We start from the raw sequence: 20,922 nt of genomic DNA on the forward strand, positions 1-20,922 counted from the left end.
AGTATTTCATACACATATTGGGAAAGGAAGTTATGAAAGTCAGATTGCATTATTCTATACATGCAATTTACTCTCATCTAGGTAAAGAGAACGCCTGCTTCTCTATTTGCTAATGCACCACACTCACTAAGGTAAGACAAGCCCTAGTGTTCATGTAGTACACAGTACCTTTTATAGTTATGTGGAGTTATTAAGTAGTTCATATTGATGTAGGGTGACAGCATTAAAAATGAGAACAGCATCACTGCATTCAAATCTGGACGTTCTGACGCATACCTTTTTTTCTAACTCCTCTTTACTTTTCTGATACATCTGTTCATACTGTGATTTCTCTTTCACAGCAACGCTAAGTCTTTGCTTTAGAGAATCAACTGATACCTTCTTGTTGGAACATTCTTCAGTTAATGTCTTTACCTGCAATAAAAGTACAAAGGTAATTACTGTTAGCAAGTGCATTAAAGAAGCATACTACATTGTATCATCAGAAACTGGATTGGTCTAATTGAATTCACTGTCTCATAAACTGTATCAAATTAAAGTAGTCTACTTGTAGTGTTCACATTATGAAGAAACTAGCAATTCTTAATAACCAAACTAAAACATATGATATGTATAATAATAACATTCTTTATATAGTTCAAAGAATAACAGAAGAAATTGCTTTCCATTTGAAGCTTAAAGCCACTAAAGAAATAATTACTTGAGCAAGCATTTTAAAGCTATATCTGAAATGATTTGAAGTGAAAATATGAAAGAGAGGCTAAAAAGACAGCTTGGTAGTTAAGAGCATTTGTTTCTCTTACAGAGGACACAGGTTCAATTCCCAAGACCCACGTGGCAGCTCACAACCATCTTAAGCTTAAATTCCAGGGGATCTGAGTCCCTCTGACCACCACAGGCACCAGGCATGCATGTGGTGCACAGATAAACATTCACATAAAACACCAATACACATTTTAAAAAGTTAAAGCTTTGTGGGTTGCATAAAGATTATTTGAAAATTTAAACAGCACTGGTACATTAGTCCCATTCTGTCCTTTTACACAGTAGGTTTAAATAATATAAAACATTAAATAGGAACATCATTATGTACAACACACATACTACATACTTTAAAAATTAAGTGTTTTCCTGCATAGAAGAACACAAATAGGTAGACTCTGTATGTCTACTACGTGTGGAATTGTGGAGTTTTGAATTCTGAAACAAATAAAGATGGCATAACTATATAACTGCATATACATATATATTCTTTAATTATATATATGTATACACATATGTATATCCTTTAAGTATATGTGTACATATATAGATATATATCATGTATGTATTTCACAGATGCTCAATACTAAATATTTATGCTAAAATGATATTTAGAAAGTAGAAAATAATTTATCAGTGAACACAAAAATTGGTACCTTTTTTTCAAGAGTTCCTAACATTTCATTAAAACTCTCATTACTTTCTGAATTCATTTTCTGTCGAAATTTCAAGTCCTCGATCAGGTGTCTTTTCATGGTTATATCTCTCTCCATTCGAGACATCCTTAAGGGAGAAGAATTTAACAGGAGCAGAAAGTATCTGGATATCTGTACCCAGGATCAATCCTATTGTTAGTTTTAAAGCTGATATTAATGCCACTATGTCAGTAAAATAAATTGCATTTTAATAAGCATCTAAGTATCATGTTTTAGCAAAATCCATAATACGGTCGTGACTTTGTTATTATTACATATTTGCATTATAGCAAAAGAAAGTAACCGAGAAAGATCATTATAATTTATAGAATTTATGAAACAGATTATACTTAAATTTTTTTGCATTGTTTAGATATATTGAAGTGATACTTAGAGACTATCAATTCCTAACAATGTTAAGAATCAATACTCTAATTTGGTTAAAAATGTAAAACTCCTGCCATATGCAAAGAAACTGTACTCAGGCACACTAACTTTTACCACTCAGTGGAGCTGACTTCACTTATCGGTTCACCTTATGATGCTACGTACCGTATACGCAATGGTGACTTCAGTGACATCTACTCCTATGTAACTATAGCTCCACTGTGATGGCAAGGGACAACAGCTCATACCAACTGGGCCCCTGTTATCTCAGTCATTACAGTTTCTTCTCATTCCTCAGAAGAACTTCCTAAGTTGAGACCATTAGATTGAAGTGCAGAGTGAGTGGAGGAGGAGCCAGTATTTAGAGTTTCCCTAGACTCTCGTGTCTCGTCCTGCTTAGTGCTGAGACACTGCCCTTGGTCTATATATATTTGAGACATTTTCAGCTAAACAGAATAATTTTTATTTGGAGGGTTTGGGAGAGAGGGTTTCACACTGAAACCCAGCCTGGTGTGGGACTAACACCGAGGCCCGGGTAGACCTCAGCTTCATGACGATCTTCTTGCTTTGGACTTTCTAAGGCTGGAATGACAGGTACAAACCACCAGATTCCGCCAGTATCCTCTGTCTACGTTTTATTTATTAATATGTTAAGTTTCACTCGTAATACTGCCTATAGGTAGTCATGTGGGCAATTTATCAATGACATGTTCTATCTAAGCAGATAATCACATAAAAGCTCTAACAGTTATAAAGCGCAAAGAAAGAGAACCATATTTGCTCAATATTATAGGAAATGAAAACTCCTTTAAAAGTAATATATATAAAAGAACCTCTAGTTATGTTATGAGCAAACAAAACTTTCAAATTTGACCTTAGCTTTATAAAACTAGGAATTAACCCTATTCAAGTACTAATCTGTATGTTCTCTTAGTCTTAGAACTGTAGGTTTTGGTTTAGACTTAAAATCATTAATATATATTTATCCAAATTATGCTAAATAGGTAAAACTAGAGTTAAATATTTTACTCTAATTAAAAATAGAAACCTGGTTGTCATCAATCATGCTATGTGTGTATTGCTGAAAATTCCATCTTATGTTGGCTTAAAATAGTAAAAAATTCCATTGTTAAAGGTAAAGCGGGTACTGTTCTCAGAGAGGAATGGTGAAGAGAACTGACGGCCACTAGGTGGCAGCAAACACAACAGATAGAAGTATGCCGCCTACTTCTCCTGCATCGCCTTTATGTGGTCATCCTTCGCCAGAAGTTCCAGCTTCAGAGACTTCACATTCGAGGACTGTTTAGTGAGTTCATTAGTTGCATTCTGGATTAAAACAAACATATATTTCAGCTTATCTTTTTTAGATCTAAAACAAAGGCACTGGTTTGAGAAAGAATAACACATTTGTTTTAATTATGCGAACAATGACTACAATGTACTTTTATTATTTGATTATCTTATATTTTACAAATAAGATAACATATTTATAACAAAGCCATTATATAGCATTCCAGACCATAGAGGAACGTACAGGAGTCAAATATTTTAATGGGAAATAGGAATTGTCTGAGTAAAGTGTAAATGTGCAATTTAAGAATATTAATGGCTCAGTTGGATCACTTAAAATGAATGATAGATTTACTCAAAAGCTGAATTAGATTAAATGTGATCCCAGATAACTTGCTATTCCCCCTAAAATGTGTAACAACAATTTGCCAATTCTTAGAATCTGGTCTCATCTGTGATTTGCTTTCACCAAGAGAACATGGCTGAAATGACACTGTGTAAATTCAAATCTGGGCCCTCAAAGCCCCGGGCCTCTGCCTTTGTGCTCTAGGACTGGTGTCCTGGGGCCACCTTTCTGGAAGACAGTTCCAAGGCCATGTGCAGGTACCAAGGTGCTGCAGGGGACAGCTAGCTCAGCACCTGCCAGCTCGGGTATGAAGGCCATGCTGCACCTTCCAGCCTGGCAAACAAATCTTAAGAATGAGGGAGCCCAGAAGTGAACAGCAAAAGAAATAATAGACCATGAATTGCAGTGGCCCAGTGATATTTGAGGATAATCTGTTCGAGAATATTATTAACTGACAATCTTATTAACACTAAATTTCTCTTTGTTTGAACTTACTAAGAGTAGCAATTATTACTTAAGGATTATACATAATTAATATATTTCAAAGCAGATTAGCTTTGAGTTATTTCTCGCTCATCCCACCTAGGAATCAGGAGATCACAGTATCCAGAACACTAACTTCATCTTGATTCAAGTTAAAGTTAAATGGATAATCTGAAGCATCACTTAATCCTGCTGGCATTTTAGCTTTTCTGTTCATATGACATTGTTAATTTACTTGAGTTACACATCTGTTAAGTTCAGAAAGTGTTAAACAAATAGGAACAGAATAAACTTTTAATTTCTGCCAATCTCTGGGTTTTTTTTTTCTGCTCTCAATATTCCTGCCTAAAGCATTCATCCTGTCCCTTACTTTGTACCCCCAAACCCAGTGTTCCTGAAGCATTTTCTGTTGAAAAGTAAAACAAACAAACTTAGTACTTTATTTAAAACAAAAAGCAAAAGGCAGTATGCGAAGTCCAATACTGTTTTCAAATGAGAATGTTCAGTGGATTTTAAGGCAGTTGTCTGATTCTATACTGCTTTGAGTCTTAAAGTTCTATTTTATGTAGCTAAAAGTGCTGAATCCATAACTTGTGGGTAATGGAGGGACTAGTGAACTAAAAATGAAATGATGGTCATATCTCCATCATTTATTGGAAAGCACTTCCGTTATTTTAGCTTTTATTATCTACCTGAGTCTACCTCCCTAGAGTTCCTTGAGGAAACCTGTTTAATGGGGCAAAAGAAGACAGAGAGAACACACACGAGATCTGCATATAACCAAATGCTCCAGGTGCTGAAAAGTGGGTAAGAGATGAACAGAAAGGCCCTGAATTAGATGAAAGAAGCAGGCAGACCTTTACTAGATTAACATCTAAACAATGTTCCTAAGTCTCGGCTAGAAATGCCTGACTTCCAAGTTAATCACCATTAGAGTTTTCTATCTGCTGTGAGTTAAATTGTATCCCCGTAAAATCATAGCTGAAGCCCCCACGTAGCCTCCAGTATTTCAGAATGTGCTGTTTGGAGATGTTTCTTTAAAAGGGTAACAGGTAAGATGAGGTGTATCCTAATATAATATGACGGATGTCTTTGTAAAATAAGACACAGTTATCTTTGAAGGAAGACCACGTGGAGACAAAGGTAGAAGGCTGCTCTCTATAGGGCAAGAAGCAAGGCCTGAGCAGACAGCAACACTTTCATTTTACCCTGCCAGTCCGCAGACCTTTCTGAGAAGCAGCGGCTTTCATGTTGGTGTTTGTTTTTGTTGGTGTTGTTTTAAGGCAAGGTCTCACTATGCAGTTCTGGCTGTTCTGGGACTTACTATGTGAGTCAGGCAGGCTTCATTCTCAGAGATCTGCCTGCCTCTGCCTCCAGAGTGCTGAGATTAAACTCAGGCAGCACCAGGTCTAGCTGAAAAAGACATGTTTTTAAGCCAGCCAGTCAGTGGTTATTTTCTTATCACAGTCTCAGCAAACCAATTTGAAATATTGAAACAAATTTTGAGGAGCAGGGTCATGGACTTAATTCTTTCCAGAAAATTCCTATTCTAAAACACAGAGCAGGATGAAAGCAAACATTATCCTTCTTGTCTCTCCACAGACAGACCCCTGTCCAAAGCCTACAGCATCCACACGGGCAACCAAGCTGCTTGAGGCCTTCTCTGGCCTTGACTTTGTCTCACTTCCCTTCAGAAACTAGACAGATATTTATACATAAGTAAAAATCATAATGTAAATGTCTTATCTCATGGAGACTGGTATAGATAGGCTCATTATATTAGTCTATATTTAAATTTTAAATTGTTAGAATGTCTGTGGCAAGCAAAATCAAATAAGTCAAATATAACTCAACTTAATAATGCTGACACTATCATTCTGTTTTCTGGGTGAGAAGCTAAATTAGGAATATGAATACTTAAAGTATGTCGAAGAACAGTAACTCAACATCTCCATAGAAAATAAAGACAAGAACAATGGCCCCACCTTCAGGTGTATGAAAAGTAAGCATGGAAACATTTAATTTAAAAACTGTATTTATATTTCCTAGACAAAAATACATTTCAGGAGAATGCACATGCTCCAAAATGTGTACACTTTTTCTTTACATTTCTAGGATGTATGTTCTTCATTTAAAAACTGTCTCAAGGAGCTATGCAAGAGGCAGCCCAATTAATGCCATTTCACAACTGATTATTACTGATGATAGCATGAGCAATGGTCAGGCTTACATTTGACCCTTTTTGATCTCACTTAAACCCTGCTCAAAATTTCATGCTCTGGGCTGAGAGCAGCCATGCACATACTCGCTAGTTTGCCATCCGACTGTCCTTGTTGCAGTCACTTATACAATTATAAAGCACTCCGTGCATTTCCAGTTAGACCCTCCCTGCCTGGGATGCCTACCATAGCATCCTGGATCCATTGCTGTCAGCCTCCAGCCTGCAATCCTCACTGAAGAAAACAGTTACATGTGGGAAAAATAATGTTTGTATAAAGAATGCAGAAAAATAAGCTTTCTGTTTAAAGCACATGGATCTTGCTTCTTGCAATTCTATTTAAACTAAGATGAGCCTCACTTTTAAGTTACTGGCAAGTTATCTGGGGTTAGATAGAAACTTTTATAAACAAGAAGAATTCTGAGTATCCTCACCCCAGTTTAACTTGCTGCGGACAATCAGAATAACCTGTCTCTGGGTTTCCTTTCTCCCCAGGGCCATGCCTTGTTTCCTTGAGTCCTATCTCCAGCCAACAACTAAATAACACTGGTAGGGAGTTGACAGGAGGAAAGAGCTCCTACTGTGTCAACACAGTGTGTCTGAAAGGAGTCAGTTCAGCTGGAACAAGATGCAGGGAACATCAGGAGTGAATGCCATAGAAGGCAGTGGCTACTTCCCTTCAGTTCCTAAGGTGGGATGTCAGGGTGCTATTAGTCTATGAAAACAAAAATAAATAGAAACTGTAGAAAGAGAACTGAGCTATGAGATTTGAACAACTTATTCAGCTGCAATATTCGTGATTTTTGGAACAGTTTATCGTGGTGACTTTTATTGAACTGAATTAGAACCCATTAGTACCTTAAGGATGCAGTGCCTTACTGGGTGTTTCTGAACCTATCATACTGTACACTCACCTTCAGTTTACACTGCAATTGCTTTATTTCCAAATCCGTGCCCCTCGAAGGACCCAGTGTGGTAACTTGTATCTGTGGGGCCATTATTCTGGAAACTTCTTCTGCCAAGCTTGTGATGTCAGATGAAGACTCCACTTTCTTCAACAAATCTTCTTTCTCTTTTCGAAGTTCAGCTAAATCAAGAGTTAGCTTCTTTAAAAAAAAGATTTCATGAAAACATTCAGAGTTAATGATTGGAAGAATAAATTTCACAGGATTGAAAATGTCAAATAATTAAATTAATTACAAAATAGTTATAAAAACATTACAAAAATTCTAAACTCTCCCAGGTTTTAATTAGTGTCAGAGAGTCTATCAGGTTAAAATCAACAAAAAAGAGTTTGTTGGTCTTTTCTCACAATGACCATTGCTTTCACATCTACATGGGACACACACACACACACACACACACACACACACAGAGAGAGAGAGAGAGAGAGAGAGAGAGAGAGAGAGAGAGAGAGAGAGAGATTGGATAACACCAACTCCAGGGCGGCTGTACTTGGTAAGAGCCAAGCTGAAGCAGGACAGGATAACAGATGTTAGCTGTTTATTCCACTGGGTAGATCTTACTAACCTATGTAGCAGCCAAAACACTTCTTATTTAGCAACAGAAATGCTAAGTCCAATTAGCAGATGAGGCTTGTTAGGGATTTAGTTAAAATAAATACCATGCAAACAAACTCACTCAGTTTTATCTCCTTGAATGATAATTAATTGATCAGTCTTATTGTTCTGTTGAGGTGAAGTAATACTGTCCTATATCTGACATTTAAAATCATAAATATTTTTGCTAAATAATATATTGTGAATGCTAGTATTTCTTCTTAATCTAGACAGCAGAACATCATGAGATCATCAGTAGCTTAACAACTCACAGCACTTTAAGAGAGTAAATAACTTCAATACTTTTTATTCCAAAGCTTATACACTGGTAATCGAACGCACAGAACAACCGCACAAAATGATTCTGAGATCCTTCTGACGAAGGAAAAATTCTTTCCTTGCTGACTTGCAACCAGGAGTAGCAAAGGATGCCATCAATCAACTAAGTGTATAGCAATATAAACATGTGATATGCTATACTGAAAACTATTTATGTTCAATGTATAGAAACATTCCCAATAAATCCACAATTAAGCATGTGCTTGTATATATAAGCATATACCGTGAATATGAACACTTAATAACATGAATTCATACCTGGAGCTTAAAAATTTTGACAGCAAAAGATTATCCAAAGTGTGTTTTGGTTTAAAAACTATTTCTTTGGCTACCATGTTTTAGCACATGACCTAGTTGCATGGTTCTATAGTATTCCAGGGCAAATTTATTTATAAATTGTCACTAATAATTAATATCTAAACTTGAACTTATAATTTCTTTAAATCTGAAACTCTTCCTGGTACAATCAAAGATTGTCTCCTCTCTCCTCTCTATTAATTCTCTATGTCCAACCAACGTCCAGTTCTGTGCATTATGAAGTGTTTCTTATTTTCATTCCCATGTCACTCACTCAGTGCTAACATTGTATTCTATGTGGACTACATCTAGACCCCTCTCCCTGTTCTCCCCCAACCTTCTCCTACCTTCATGCCACTTCCCCACTACTTCCTCAACCAACACTGTGTGTCATTATACCTCATCTGAAGCCCTTCCAAGATATTTCATCCTGACAGAATAAAATTCAGCTGTTTGTAGTAACAGAAGGTTTAACTTCTGTCTGTGTTCCAATAGAAGTCACCCGAAGTCAGTCTTGCCTGGTGTGCCCTACCAGAGGCTCAATACATTGCACTTTCTCAGTTGAGAAAGTACTCTTCTTCCTTGTACTTTTAAGGGAAAACTTTTACTTCTCTTAACAATGATTTTGTTGGTATTTCTCCTTTTCTTCTGCAAAGAAATGTTTCTATCTCTTAGCTCCCACAACAAATGCATTTTCTTATCTTGAAATCCTTGTATATATTAATTGTAGACAAGAATGGCTTTTACTCTGAGTTTTAATACATGCATATAAATGTATTTTGATCATATTGACCCCTTTACACTCTCTTGTCTCTCTCCCATCAATCCCCTTCTCTTCCCAAATAGTGCCCCTGCTAATTTTAGGTCTTTGCAATTAATTTATTCTTCTGGTGACCCAGGTAGTTTAATTAGAGTTCCTCCTGTGGCCACAGTTGAGGTGTTGTTGATAAACACATGGGCAATTCATCAATGGCACACACACACACACACACACACACACACACACACACACACACAGAGAGAGAGAGAGAGAGAGAGAGAGAGAGAGAGAGAGAGAGAGAGAGACTTCCTATATATCTTCAAGAGCCCCTCCCCTTCTATGGTATAATGGTAACAGGTCCGTCTTCTGCGTGTCTTCTCAAGGATGCAGTGGTACAAAGACGGTTCTCCACAGCACTTCCCCTAGCTGTCACATGCTTTCCAATCCTCCTTCCACAGTGTTCCCTGAGCCATGGAAGGACAGTGCAGACCTCCTATCCAGGCTGAGCATCCAACAGTTACCCATTCTTAGTACTCTGGTCAGGTATGAGTCCAAACCCTCCATGGAGAGATGCTCCTCTACTAATGGTCACAGCAGCACCAACCTCTGAGAGTGAGTTTCTCCCATGGCTGCACTGAGTTGGGGAGTGTAATTCTCAATTCTCTCCTGTTACTAAACCCTAGTACATTCTAAATCCTTGAGCAATGACTATGCTCCATATACCTGTGCACACAGGTTCACCATAATATCTAAAAATTATATAACGTGGTGGTTCACTTCACCCAAGGAGTGGCACTGTTAGGAGATAAGGCCTTGTTGGAGGAAATGTGTCACTGTGGGGGTGAGCTTTGAGACAGTCCCCTACCCCCAGCTGCCTAGAAGCCAGTCTTCTTCTGGCTGCCTTCGGATCAGGAAGTAGAACTGGTAGCAACTTCAACACCACACCTGCCTACATGCTGTCATGCTACTCACCATGAGGACAGTGAGCTAAACCCCTGAAACTGTAAGCCAGCCCCAATTAAGTGTTTGCCTTCAGAAGAGTTGCCTTGTTCATGGTGTATCTTCAAAGAAATGGAACCCTAAGACATATAGTATTTCAGAACAAAGAGAAACTTCTAAATTTTTCAAAATTCCTTATGTATAGTGCAAACATACTATAACTACAACATGCCAAGGGAAGCCTTTGTTTCTTACATAGTAGCTTATCATCATGCAAATGAAGACACTCATTGGTAATAATGGGATTTTACTGAGACAGTTTGTCCCAGAATATCTTTAATTCTGATGTTAATACTATGGATCTAAATTAAACTTTTGAGATTACTTCTTGTGAACAGATAACTCATGGCCACAGTTATTAGTGGACTCTCACGTCCCTCAGGAAAGTGGGTTTGATGAGGCTTTCTTTCGTTTTTTTATAAGTATAGAACATCACAGCTTTATTTCTTCCATGCTAGCACACTCTTAACATCATGAATGGATCTTTAAAAGACATCCATATATACATGTAAAAATAAATTTAGCAATGATAAAAAGTCACCTAAAGAAGAAACAGTGAAATCATGGAGAAGGTAAACAGGAATAATGCTGGTTCACTAGAGAAAATAATACTTGAGGCTGGGAATGGTTGTATATGCATATAGTTCAGTTGATAGAGTACCTGTCTCACAGGTATTAGCCTGAGCTTGACCCCAATACTATCTCTTAGTTATAGTTTCCACTGCTGTGAAGAGACACCATAACCAAGGCAACTCTTATGGAGAACAACATTCAATTGGGGCTGGCTTATGATCTCACAGGGTCCGTCCATTGTTATCATGGCAGTGTCCAGGCAGGCATGGCTCTGGAGGAGTCAGGAATTCTACATCTTGGTCCGGGGGAAACAGGAGAAGACTTTCTTTCATGTGGCTAGGAGGAGGATCTCAAAGCCCAGCCCCAAAAGTGACACACTGCCTCCAACAAGGCCACACCTCCTAACAGTGCCACTTCTTGGGCCAAGCATACTCAAACCAACAGAGTGGGTTAGCATGTTCTTACTCAGGAGGATCGTTAAGTGTAAAGTCATCCTCAACTACATAGTGAGGCCAACCTGGGATATCTGAGACCCTGTCTACACACACACACACACACACACACACACACACACACACACACACACACACACACACACACACACACGATGCATTAGCCAGTATTTTAAATCTAAATCTACAGTTTATAAGTAATATTTCTAATATTTGATATATGTAGAATTCCCTCAAGATTTTTTTGACAAATGACTTTGGCTGTCTCTGTCTCTCAGCTTATGAATTTGATATACTTGAGAAATTCTTTAGACAACTCAAGAAATGGACATAAATGTCTTTTGCTTATACTTGGTTTGATCTGTGAGAATGACTTTTTAGGCAGCCTTGTTATAAAGACAGCATGCTGTATAATCTTCCAATAAATTAATGTTGCCCTTAAAATTGTGTTATTTTGTTATTAGTAATCTGAGTTTATTTTGTTGTTTTTCCGTATTTAAGTAAACATTTAAGATGTCTAAGCCCATAACACTCAGAAGAGGAATAATAGAAAACAGATATATGAACGATAATTTCTTTTACTTTTCTGAATCTCCTGTGCACACTGCAGGTTGGCCTCATCCTTCAGAAGTCACCTATCCGAGGAAAGCAGTTTTGAAGATGTAAAGTGAAGTCCTCTATGCAAGCATATCACTGGCTTTAAAGGGGCAGGATTATCGAGAATACTACTGCTCTGTGATAAGCGCCACTTAGGGAGCCTAGGAATGTGTTTTAAAGCTGAGGACACAGATGAGTAAAGTTTTGCTGAGTGTGTGTATATAATAATTCTATCATTTGTCTTAAGACAGAGCTTCAGTTTAGAGTCACTATGAAGTTCTTGCTTATTAAAGATCAAGTCCTCTGCCTCTGAGCTTTCAGCACAGGAGTCCTTCCATAGTCCTCTGAAACTATTCAACTCCAATGTTATCATCAGTTACAATAAGTATTGAGCCCTGTGTTAATATAACTATAGTAAAACAATTCCAAGTAAAGGTTATAAGACAGAACGTAACACTATAAATTTAAATGAGCTACTACTAGCGTGTTACTAATTAAGAAGAATGCTCACATAGAACTGATGATCACTATGTTATATTAAGCAAATGAGGCTGGTGTGGAACAGGGTATTCTGGGCAAGACAGGGCTATTCTCCTCCTGAACTCTCACCAGGTATAAACTGCTAGCAGAAGAACTGTACAAAATTACTACTAAGCCTCATCAAACCCACTTTCCTGGATCTACTAACATTCCATCAAGGAAAAGGGAAGGAACCCTAAAAACTGTCTCCTTCCCTAGAGACTTATAGGCAGTTAACTGTTGATGGAAGGAGGGCCTCATCCTAAGGCTATGTCCTTTCTTCAGTATACACAGACAGTTACACATTGCAGGAAGAAAAGGAGATTTTTTTTCAGTGATATGGTCATTGATAAGGTATGCATGCCACTGTAGGTGACTCTTCACCCACATTCCTGCAAGTCCCTATGGCCCTGTTAAACTCACTGGTTTGTCAAGCTAAATTTGTAAGACATTGCTTCTTTAGTCTGTCATTGGTACCCAAGCTGGGATGAATAGACATTTATTTGTCTCTCTAAGAAATTTTCACACAGCACAGGCAGAGAGTGAGGATTGCATGATCCGATCATAGGTGGCATCTACATAAAGCTAACCTCACAGAAGGCAGAAGCAGAATGGTTAGCAGAGGCCGAGGGAAGGGGGGAAGGAAGGCACAAGCAGAGCCTCATCAGTGGTACTAAATTTTACTTGGCTAGGAATAAGAAGGCCTGCTGTATACAGTAGGGTCACTATACTTTATGATGATGCAGTGGATACTTCAAAAGTCAAGAAGCAAGAATTTTGAATGTTTATACTGAAGAGAAATGACGAATTATTAAGACAGATATATTTAATACAATTTAAGCAGGATTCAAGTATACTGAAATATCACAAGGTACCATATATACATACATACATACACACACACACACACACACACACACACACATATATATATATATATATACTTCCTATATCAAGTTTTATGTTTAAATTAAAAACATGAAACATTGAAAAATTAGGTAAATTATACTTAGATGGAAGAGTTACTCTTTGCAATGGATCTGAGTTATGACGCCATTCTCAGCTAACTCTAAGGAACCACATCCTAACACTCTCATGCTTGCACAGTGATTGGGTTTGTTTATAAATGGGCTAGCACTGTAATGACTATATTGTATTAGGATGCTGTGCATGCAATGGCAGCTCCTAGCCAAGTGATTTGCAGTTAGGAGTACCCTGACTGCTCCTAATCTGGTCAAATGTGCCCTTAGAGAAAGGCTATGAACTCTCCTTGAGAAGGTGATTCCCTATCGGCATGAAGTGAGTTCCCATGTAGTCAGAGAACTACAAGCAGAGCTAGAAGACAAAGACCTAAGGGAGGTGCATTAGTTACTTACCTGGTGCTGGGATCAAAGATTACAAAGCAACTGGAAGGAGGATTTATTTTGAATTGCAGCTCAAGGTTATGGTTAATTATGGTTGGTGGGCAGGCTAATTTTATGTCCACTTTATTCAAGCCAGAGTTATTGGGGAAGAGGACCCCTCGGTTAAGAAAATACCCTTACTAGATTGGCCTGTAATAAAACCAACATACAGCACTCTCCCATGGCCTCTACTTCAGCTCCTGTTCCCAGGTTCCTGCTTCAAGTTCCTACCATGACTTCCTAAGATGACAAGGTATGGGCTATAAGATTGAAGAGATCATTTCTTCCCTAAGTTGATTTTTGCCATGGTGTTTTATAACAGTAATAGAAGCACTAAAATATAATTGTTACCAGTCATGGGATATTGCTACAGCAGACCTCACCATGTGTTTTGTGAAGAACTGTGGTACATTTGAATATTGAGATAGAAAGGCACTGAGTGCTCAGAGCCCAGCGGGCTGTTTTGTTTATGTCTGGAAGAGAAGAACTTTGAGAGCAATGCAGCTCGTCGTGGAAGTCCGGCTGGTCAAGCTTCAGAGGAAAGTCAGAGAGTCCTCTAAATACTCAATCAGGACTGTTCAATAGTTTGACTTGGTAACTGTGTCCCTAGTTATCTGGAGCTGAAGAATCAGCTGTCACTGAGGAGAAATTTTCTGGGAAGTGTTTCTTCAGGATCAGCATAGAGATGCTGTGGTTCAGAGAGGGCCAAGCCTATACCTTGTGATAGCTGAAAAACTCAGTCATGTGTGAGAGTCTTCTGGGTGGCACTAGTTCTGAAGATGTGAAAGGGTAAGGGTCACAGAGAACCTCTAAATCTTAGCACCATGTGGAAGGGTTGGGTTCCCTAAAGAGAGCACCGATGAAGGTGACTCATGGTTGCTGAGTCCAGCAGTTTGGAGGTGCAAGCACCATTGGACAACACAGAAACAACAGGAAGCAGTCACAGGGTAGAGCCAGCTTGAACTCAGAAGATGTGATATGTGTGCGTGAGAAGACCCTTGGGACTTAGAAGGTTGTGAGTCCCAGAAGGGTGACTGAGCACTGCACTGTTTAATATAATCTGGTTTGTGACCATGCTATGATTCTTCCTTCTTGGAAGAAAGTACGTAGCCTTTTTTAAACTTTATTTTAAAGGAGCCAAAAGTTAAGAGACTTTGAACTTTTAAAGATTCTTTGGAGTTTTACAGATAATTGTGAGTTTTAAAGAGACTACAGATATTTTAGAGAGAGTGGCTATTTTAGAGAAAGTTGGAACTTGAAAGAGAATTTGGATGTTTTAAAGAAACAGAACTTTTAAGGTCCCTTAATTTTTAAAAAGCTGTGGGATTGTTAAAAAGTTAGAATTTTTTTTTTTTTTTTTTGGTTCTTTTTTTCGAGCTGGGGACCAACCCAGGGCCTTGCGCTTCCTAGGCAAGCGCCTACCACTGAGCTAAATCCCCAACCCCCAAGTTAGAATGTTTTATATTGTAATATTAATATTAACATAATGAGGAGAAAGAAAAGTTTTTAGTTGAATAGTGATGTATTTGTGTGTCAAACTGGCAAAGGGTCAATTATGATGGTTAGTTTTATGCCAACATGACACAAGCTAAAATCATTTGGGAAGAGGCATCTTTGAACAAACGCCTTGAGCAGACTAACTTGTGGGCAAGCCTGTAAGCAGCACTCCTCCATGGCCTCTGTGTCAGCTCTCGGACGTCTCTGGATGGTGGGTTACAAACTGCAAGAGGAAATAAACCCTTCCCCTCTCCAGGTTGATTTTTGGCCTGGTGTTTGACTACAGCAACAGAAACGCTAAGGCAGTTAAAAGTGATGTGGTTGGAGCGCCCAGCAGCTGGGCACACTGGACCCACAGTGGGGAGGCAGAAAGCAGTGAATGCCCATGCTTAGCTTATTTTCTCCCTTCATTTGGTTCAGTAGCCATGCCCGTGGAAGGGAGCTCCCCACAGCCACCATGTGTCTTTCTGCATCTTGATCATCCTTCACAGGCGGCATGGCAAGGGGCTAACCTAATTTAGATAATCCCTCATAAATGCACCTGCAGAGTGGTCGCCTAGGTAGGGCTACATTCTATCATGTTGGCAATCAGTATTAAATATCACAATTAACTCCTAATTAACTTGACATTAAAAAATATTACTCTAGACCCATAATCTTCTACCCTTTGTCTCCATGTCCATGTCTCATGTCCATGCCCCAATGCAAAATATATTCAGCCCAAAGAGTAGCCGTAATTTTTCATGTTTTCAGTACTGTTTAGATATGAAAAGTCTCTTCCGAGACTCAATGCAATCTCTTTACTTTGAACCCTAATTTCATTGTAAAAACACACTATATAATTTCAATAAACAAAGGCACAATTTTAATGTTTCCATTCTAGAGAGAAGATTAGGGCATAGCCAAGAATGATGAGATCAGAGGAAAATTAACCCAGGAGGGCCAACCAGATTTTACATCTCCATGTCTAGCACCTTGGACACATGATGGATTCTCTGTGTACCAAAGGCTCTGCTGCTTATAGTGCAGTCCCTTATAGTGCAGTCCCTCTCTCAGACAGTCCCATTCCATACTAGCAGCTTTACTTTCCAGACAACCAAGATCTTGGCATCGCCAGAACCCTGGGGTCTCCACTGAAAGGCATGCTCCATCTTCAGAGTTTTATGAAATGGCCTACAGGACCTCCTTATAGGGACTCAGACCCTTGCCTCATGTTGCCTGGCCTCAGCTGCTCTCTGGATCCATAAATAAAGACTCCATTAAACCCTTAACTTTATATCTTTCATACCCACAAAAACTGTGACATGTGAAGCACACTGCCACTTTGTTGCCTGCTTGGGTGGAGCCTACCTCCCTGTAGTACAGTCCCATAAGGTTCTGGGTGCTGACCCCAAGAAAACATTTCCCTGAGAAGCTGCATTTGAATAGGAGCAGGGTCATTCTCTGATTCAGTTGAGGCTCTCTCATTAGAAATGAATTTGCATTTTCATGCAGCCATCAATGGCTGTGGGTCTTGCCTTTGGGTACCATTCCTAATGATCCAATAAAGAGAATAAAGTTTCTTTCCATCAATTACTGATTCTTCTTTGTCTGTGCTCTCCTTGTCTGTGATGTTAAATTTGCTCTACAACTCTCTCCAGCACACTTTCCACTTTTATTCCCTTTCTGCTTCCTCTCACTGTGAATAGGAATAAGTACACTGAGTTGTAGTCATGCCACATCCTGAAAGCTATGGCTTTGAACTCCTCTCTGCTAAAGAATTCATCCACCAATCCTGTACTCAGCCTCACAGAAGTTCTCAGGACACATGCGGAATGGAGTCAGATCCTTGTAAGAACATTATACAATTGGCCCTAGTTCAGTTCTTGATAGAGTTATTGTTCCTCTCTGAAACTTCATGAGCTGGCCCTTCAATGTCTGCCTTGAATGGCCCACTAAGTCTGAGTTTTAGTACAAAGTTCCAGATTCTTCCACATTTCTTTTACAAACCAGCTCCAAGGTCTAAGAACCACATGGCCATATTTATCACAGCATAAGCCTTGCTTAGTACTGATTTTCTTTAATTTTAATTATATCTTTGCTGTGACAAAGTACATGACAAAAATCTTAAGTAGGGGATATTTTACATTGCTTCATAGTTGCAGGTCATGGTCCATCATGGCAGAGGTCACACTGACAGGAGCTTAAGGCTGCTAAGTCTACGCCACAGAAAGGAAGGCAGCTTGGCTGACACATTGACTACAACTTGTAAAACTCTGATCCAAGGGCCCTACTAGGCTGTGTCTGACTCCTGACCCAAGGAAGACAGGATGTAAGTAAAGTATATGTTCTTTTTACGGTGTTAGGGTAATACTGTGTGCAGCACAGAAACTATGTAGGTTATGACTTAAAAATAAAAACTAACAAAATCCCAGCTCCTTCCTCCCCCAGCCTAGCCTGTTACCTCACCTCCAGTAAGGATCACAAGCCCGTGGCATGAAGTTTAAATAACATTCTCATTCCAATTTTATCTGACCCATAATTTTGTATAAATGTTATTTCTTTGATTTTTTTTACAGAAAATGTTTCATATTCTCTAATTTTTTAAAAAACTTATTTTGTGTGTGTTCACATGTGCCCACTTGGGAAGAGGGTACCACAGTACACATGTGGGAGTCATAAGACAACTTTGGGAGTTAGCTCTTTGCTTCCTATATGTCTGTTCTATGACTCAGACTCTCAAACTTGGATCATTAGGCCTGGTATTAAGTACCATCTTGCTAGCTCACATGTTCAATTCTGTATGCTAGTATCAGTGGATACTAGCTCTGCACTTGTGGTTTAATTGGCCACCAAACCCTTAGGCTAGAAGCTTCCTTTCAATGTCTTCAGCATGGAATCTGGAGATTCATGGACATGGTAAATAAGTCACCCTTCACCTTATCTTCCTTGTTTCCATTGTGGGACTTCATATACAAGTCACTTCTATTATTGCTGGGCTTCACCATAACATTTTCTGGAGCATCTGGATATGAGAACCTAGATTTAGAATTTGACTCAGTATTTATCATTCATCCCCCCCTCCCCTGCATACCAGGTGCCATATAGTCTGTGTTTTCAATGATAAATAAAGAAGCTGCAAGCTAACCTTTTGGTAGCTAAATCTAGACCCAGTAATATTCATCAACAGATTATTCTAAGTTTATTAGCTACACACTGCACTATTGTAACAGATATTCACAGTATAAAAATTACCATAAACTTAGCAGCTTAGAAATAAAATCTGCTTATTAATTCCATTCCTTGGGTCAGGTGTGAGGCACAGCTTAGCAGGTTCTTATATCAGACTATCACAAGGAGTGTTTCTCTTTCCTCAATAAGGTATAGGCTAGAGAGCAGTGGCCAGGAAGAAAACAGGTATAACCTTCAAATGCTTGTCCTGAATGAAGTACTTTCCCCAGGTACATTCCCCCTTTTAAAGTTTGTACCACTTTACAACATAGTTCTCATCATATAGGGCCTCTTGTCCAGCACATGAGCCTGTTGGACACATCTTAACACAATAGTGAACATTTTAGAGAACGAAGGGGGTCGCTCTTACCCTCAGGGCAGTTTGGTAAACACTGTCCAGTTTCCTTCCCTGTATCCCCATGATACTCTATTCCCCAAACTAAGGACAGCATCAATGCCCACACACCACCCTGAGTTTGAGCTTTCCCACTGGGAAGGAATCGATCAGAGCATAGGTAAGTAGCTGCAAGGTGGTCCTGAGGAAAGAGAGTGCTCTTCTTCCCCAGCAGGGAACCTGGGTAAACATTTTTATGTCCAAGAACAATGAAATGGGGCCAATGCAAAATATTCTAAAGACCCAATACAGACAAGAACAGGGTTTACAAAGAAGACTGAAACACTCGCCAATCACTTCCCAGTGTTAAAGTCCCACAGAGACTGATTTGGGCAGCTCCAAAGAGCAAAGCACTGAAGAGACTGAGACACTGAATGAAACAATGCCCAGGATGCTCTGTGCTGTGCATGTAACAATGCATTGAGTATTCACATACATTAGAAGGAGAGCAGCGGGACAGGAGCAGAACAGGGTACCTTTCTTAGGATAAAGAGAGATTCTGGACAATGACCACCATATGGTGTCCAAAGACACTGCCTGCCCTGTCTACTTCTCACCACCAGAGTAAAAATTTAACCTGTTCCTCATTTCTAAAAATTACAGTACTTTTGTTTTGAAAGTAGGATCTAGAAAAGCAGTAAGACATTGGATGGTGTGCTATTGTTACACACAGAGCTTTGGGAAGCAAAGGTGGGTGGCAGAGAGAGCTTTCCTGTCCACACCAGAGCAAAAGTCAGAGGGTTGCTAGATTGTGGTCTTTGATCTCCACTATAGAAACGATATTGTGTGTGTGTGTGTGTGTGTGTGTGTGTGTGTGTGTGTGTGTGTGTGAGAGAGAGAGAGAGAGAGAGAGAGAGAGAGAGAGAGAGAGAGATATTGAGACTGACTGAGACTAAGACTGATTGTGTAGCTCAGGTTGTCCTCAGACTTTGACATTATTGCCTCAGCCCTCAGGGTTGGGATTATAGACGCAGGCCACCATACCTGGATCCCCACATCTTCACTCTTAAATTCTTATTAGGACTCACTAAGGACAATGGTGCTGAATACAAAAGTCAAAATTCACTTACATTCTCTCACTCTCTTTTTGCTTGTTCTTATAGAAGAAGCAATTTACAATTTTATTTGGGCATAGGGAAAAACTTCCTGAACAGAACTCCAATGGCCTATGCTTTAAGATCAACAATCAACAAATGGGACCTCATAAAACTGCAAAGCTTCTGTAAGGCAAAGGACACTGTCATTAGGACAAAATGGCAACCCTCAGATTGGGAAAAGATCTTTACCAATCCTCTATCTGATAGAGGGCTAATGTCCAATATATATAAAGAACTCAAGAACTTAGACTCCAGAGAGTCAAATAACCCTATTAAATGGGATATGGAGCTAAACAAAGAATTTACAGCTGAGGGATATCCAATGGCTCCTAAAGAAATGCCCAACATCCTTAGTCATCAAGGAAATGCAAATCAAACAGACCCTGAAATTCCACCTCACACCAGTCAGAATGGCTAAGATCAAAAACTCACATGTTGGGGAGGATGTGGAGAAAGAGGAACACTCCTCCATTGTTGGTGGGATTGCAAGCTCGTACAACCACTCTGGAAATCAGTTTGGCAGTTCCTGAGAAAATTGGAAATAGTTCTACCTGAAGTCCCAGCTATTCCACTCCTGGACATATACACAAAAGAAGGTCCATCATGTAACAAAGACACATGCTCCACTATGTTCATAGCAGCCTTATTTATAACAGCCAGAAGCTGGAAAGTACTCAGATGTCCCTCAACAGAGGAATGGATACAGAAAATGTGGTACATCTACACAATGGAGTACTACTCAGCTATTAAAAACAGTAACTTCATGAAATTCATAGGCAAACGGATTGAACTAGAAATATCATCCTGAGTGAGGTAACCCAATCACAGAAAAACCACACATGATATGCACCCACTGATACGTGGATATTAGCCCAAAAGCTCACAATGCCCATGATACAACCTACAGACCATATGGAGAGTAAAAGGAAGACTCGAGTGTGGATGCTTCAGTACTGTATTGGGTTAGGGGTACAGGAAGATTGTGAGAAGTGGAAGGAGAGAAAGATAAGGGAGGGAGAAAGAAGGGGGAAGGAAATAAGGGTGG

The 20,922-nt window shown here is 39.2% G+C and overlaps 1 protein-coding gene across 1 annotated transcript in view; it reads right to left on the bottom strand.

Annotated features, from left to right (window-relative positions):
* The window catches only part of Cntln (centlein), a 253,142-nt gene that overhangs the window by 30,533 nt on the left and 201,687 nt on the right, over positions 1-20,922 (bottom strand). Inside the window, exons 19-22 of the mRNA XM_032902276.1 lie at positions 7,096-7,284; positions 3,073-3,170; positions 1,419-1,545; positions 277-414 (exon numbers count right to left, since the gene is read on the bottom strand). Of these exons, the coding sequence (XP_032758167.1) occupies positions 277-414; positions 1,419-1,545; positions 3,073-3,170; positions 7,096-7,284 (552 nt within the window). The remainder of the gene's footprint in view (positions 1-276; positions 415-1,418; positions 1,546-3,072; positions 3,171-7,095; positions 7,285-20,922) is intronic.

This window comes from Rattus rattus, chromosome 1, assembly GCF_011064425.1.
Source record: "Rattus rattus isolate New Zealand chromosome 1, Rrattus_CSIRO_v1, whole genome shotgun sequence".
In the NCBI taxonomy this organism is placed as follows: Eukaryota; Metazoa; Chordata; class Mammalia; order Rodentia; family Muridae; genus Rattus; species Rattus rattus.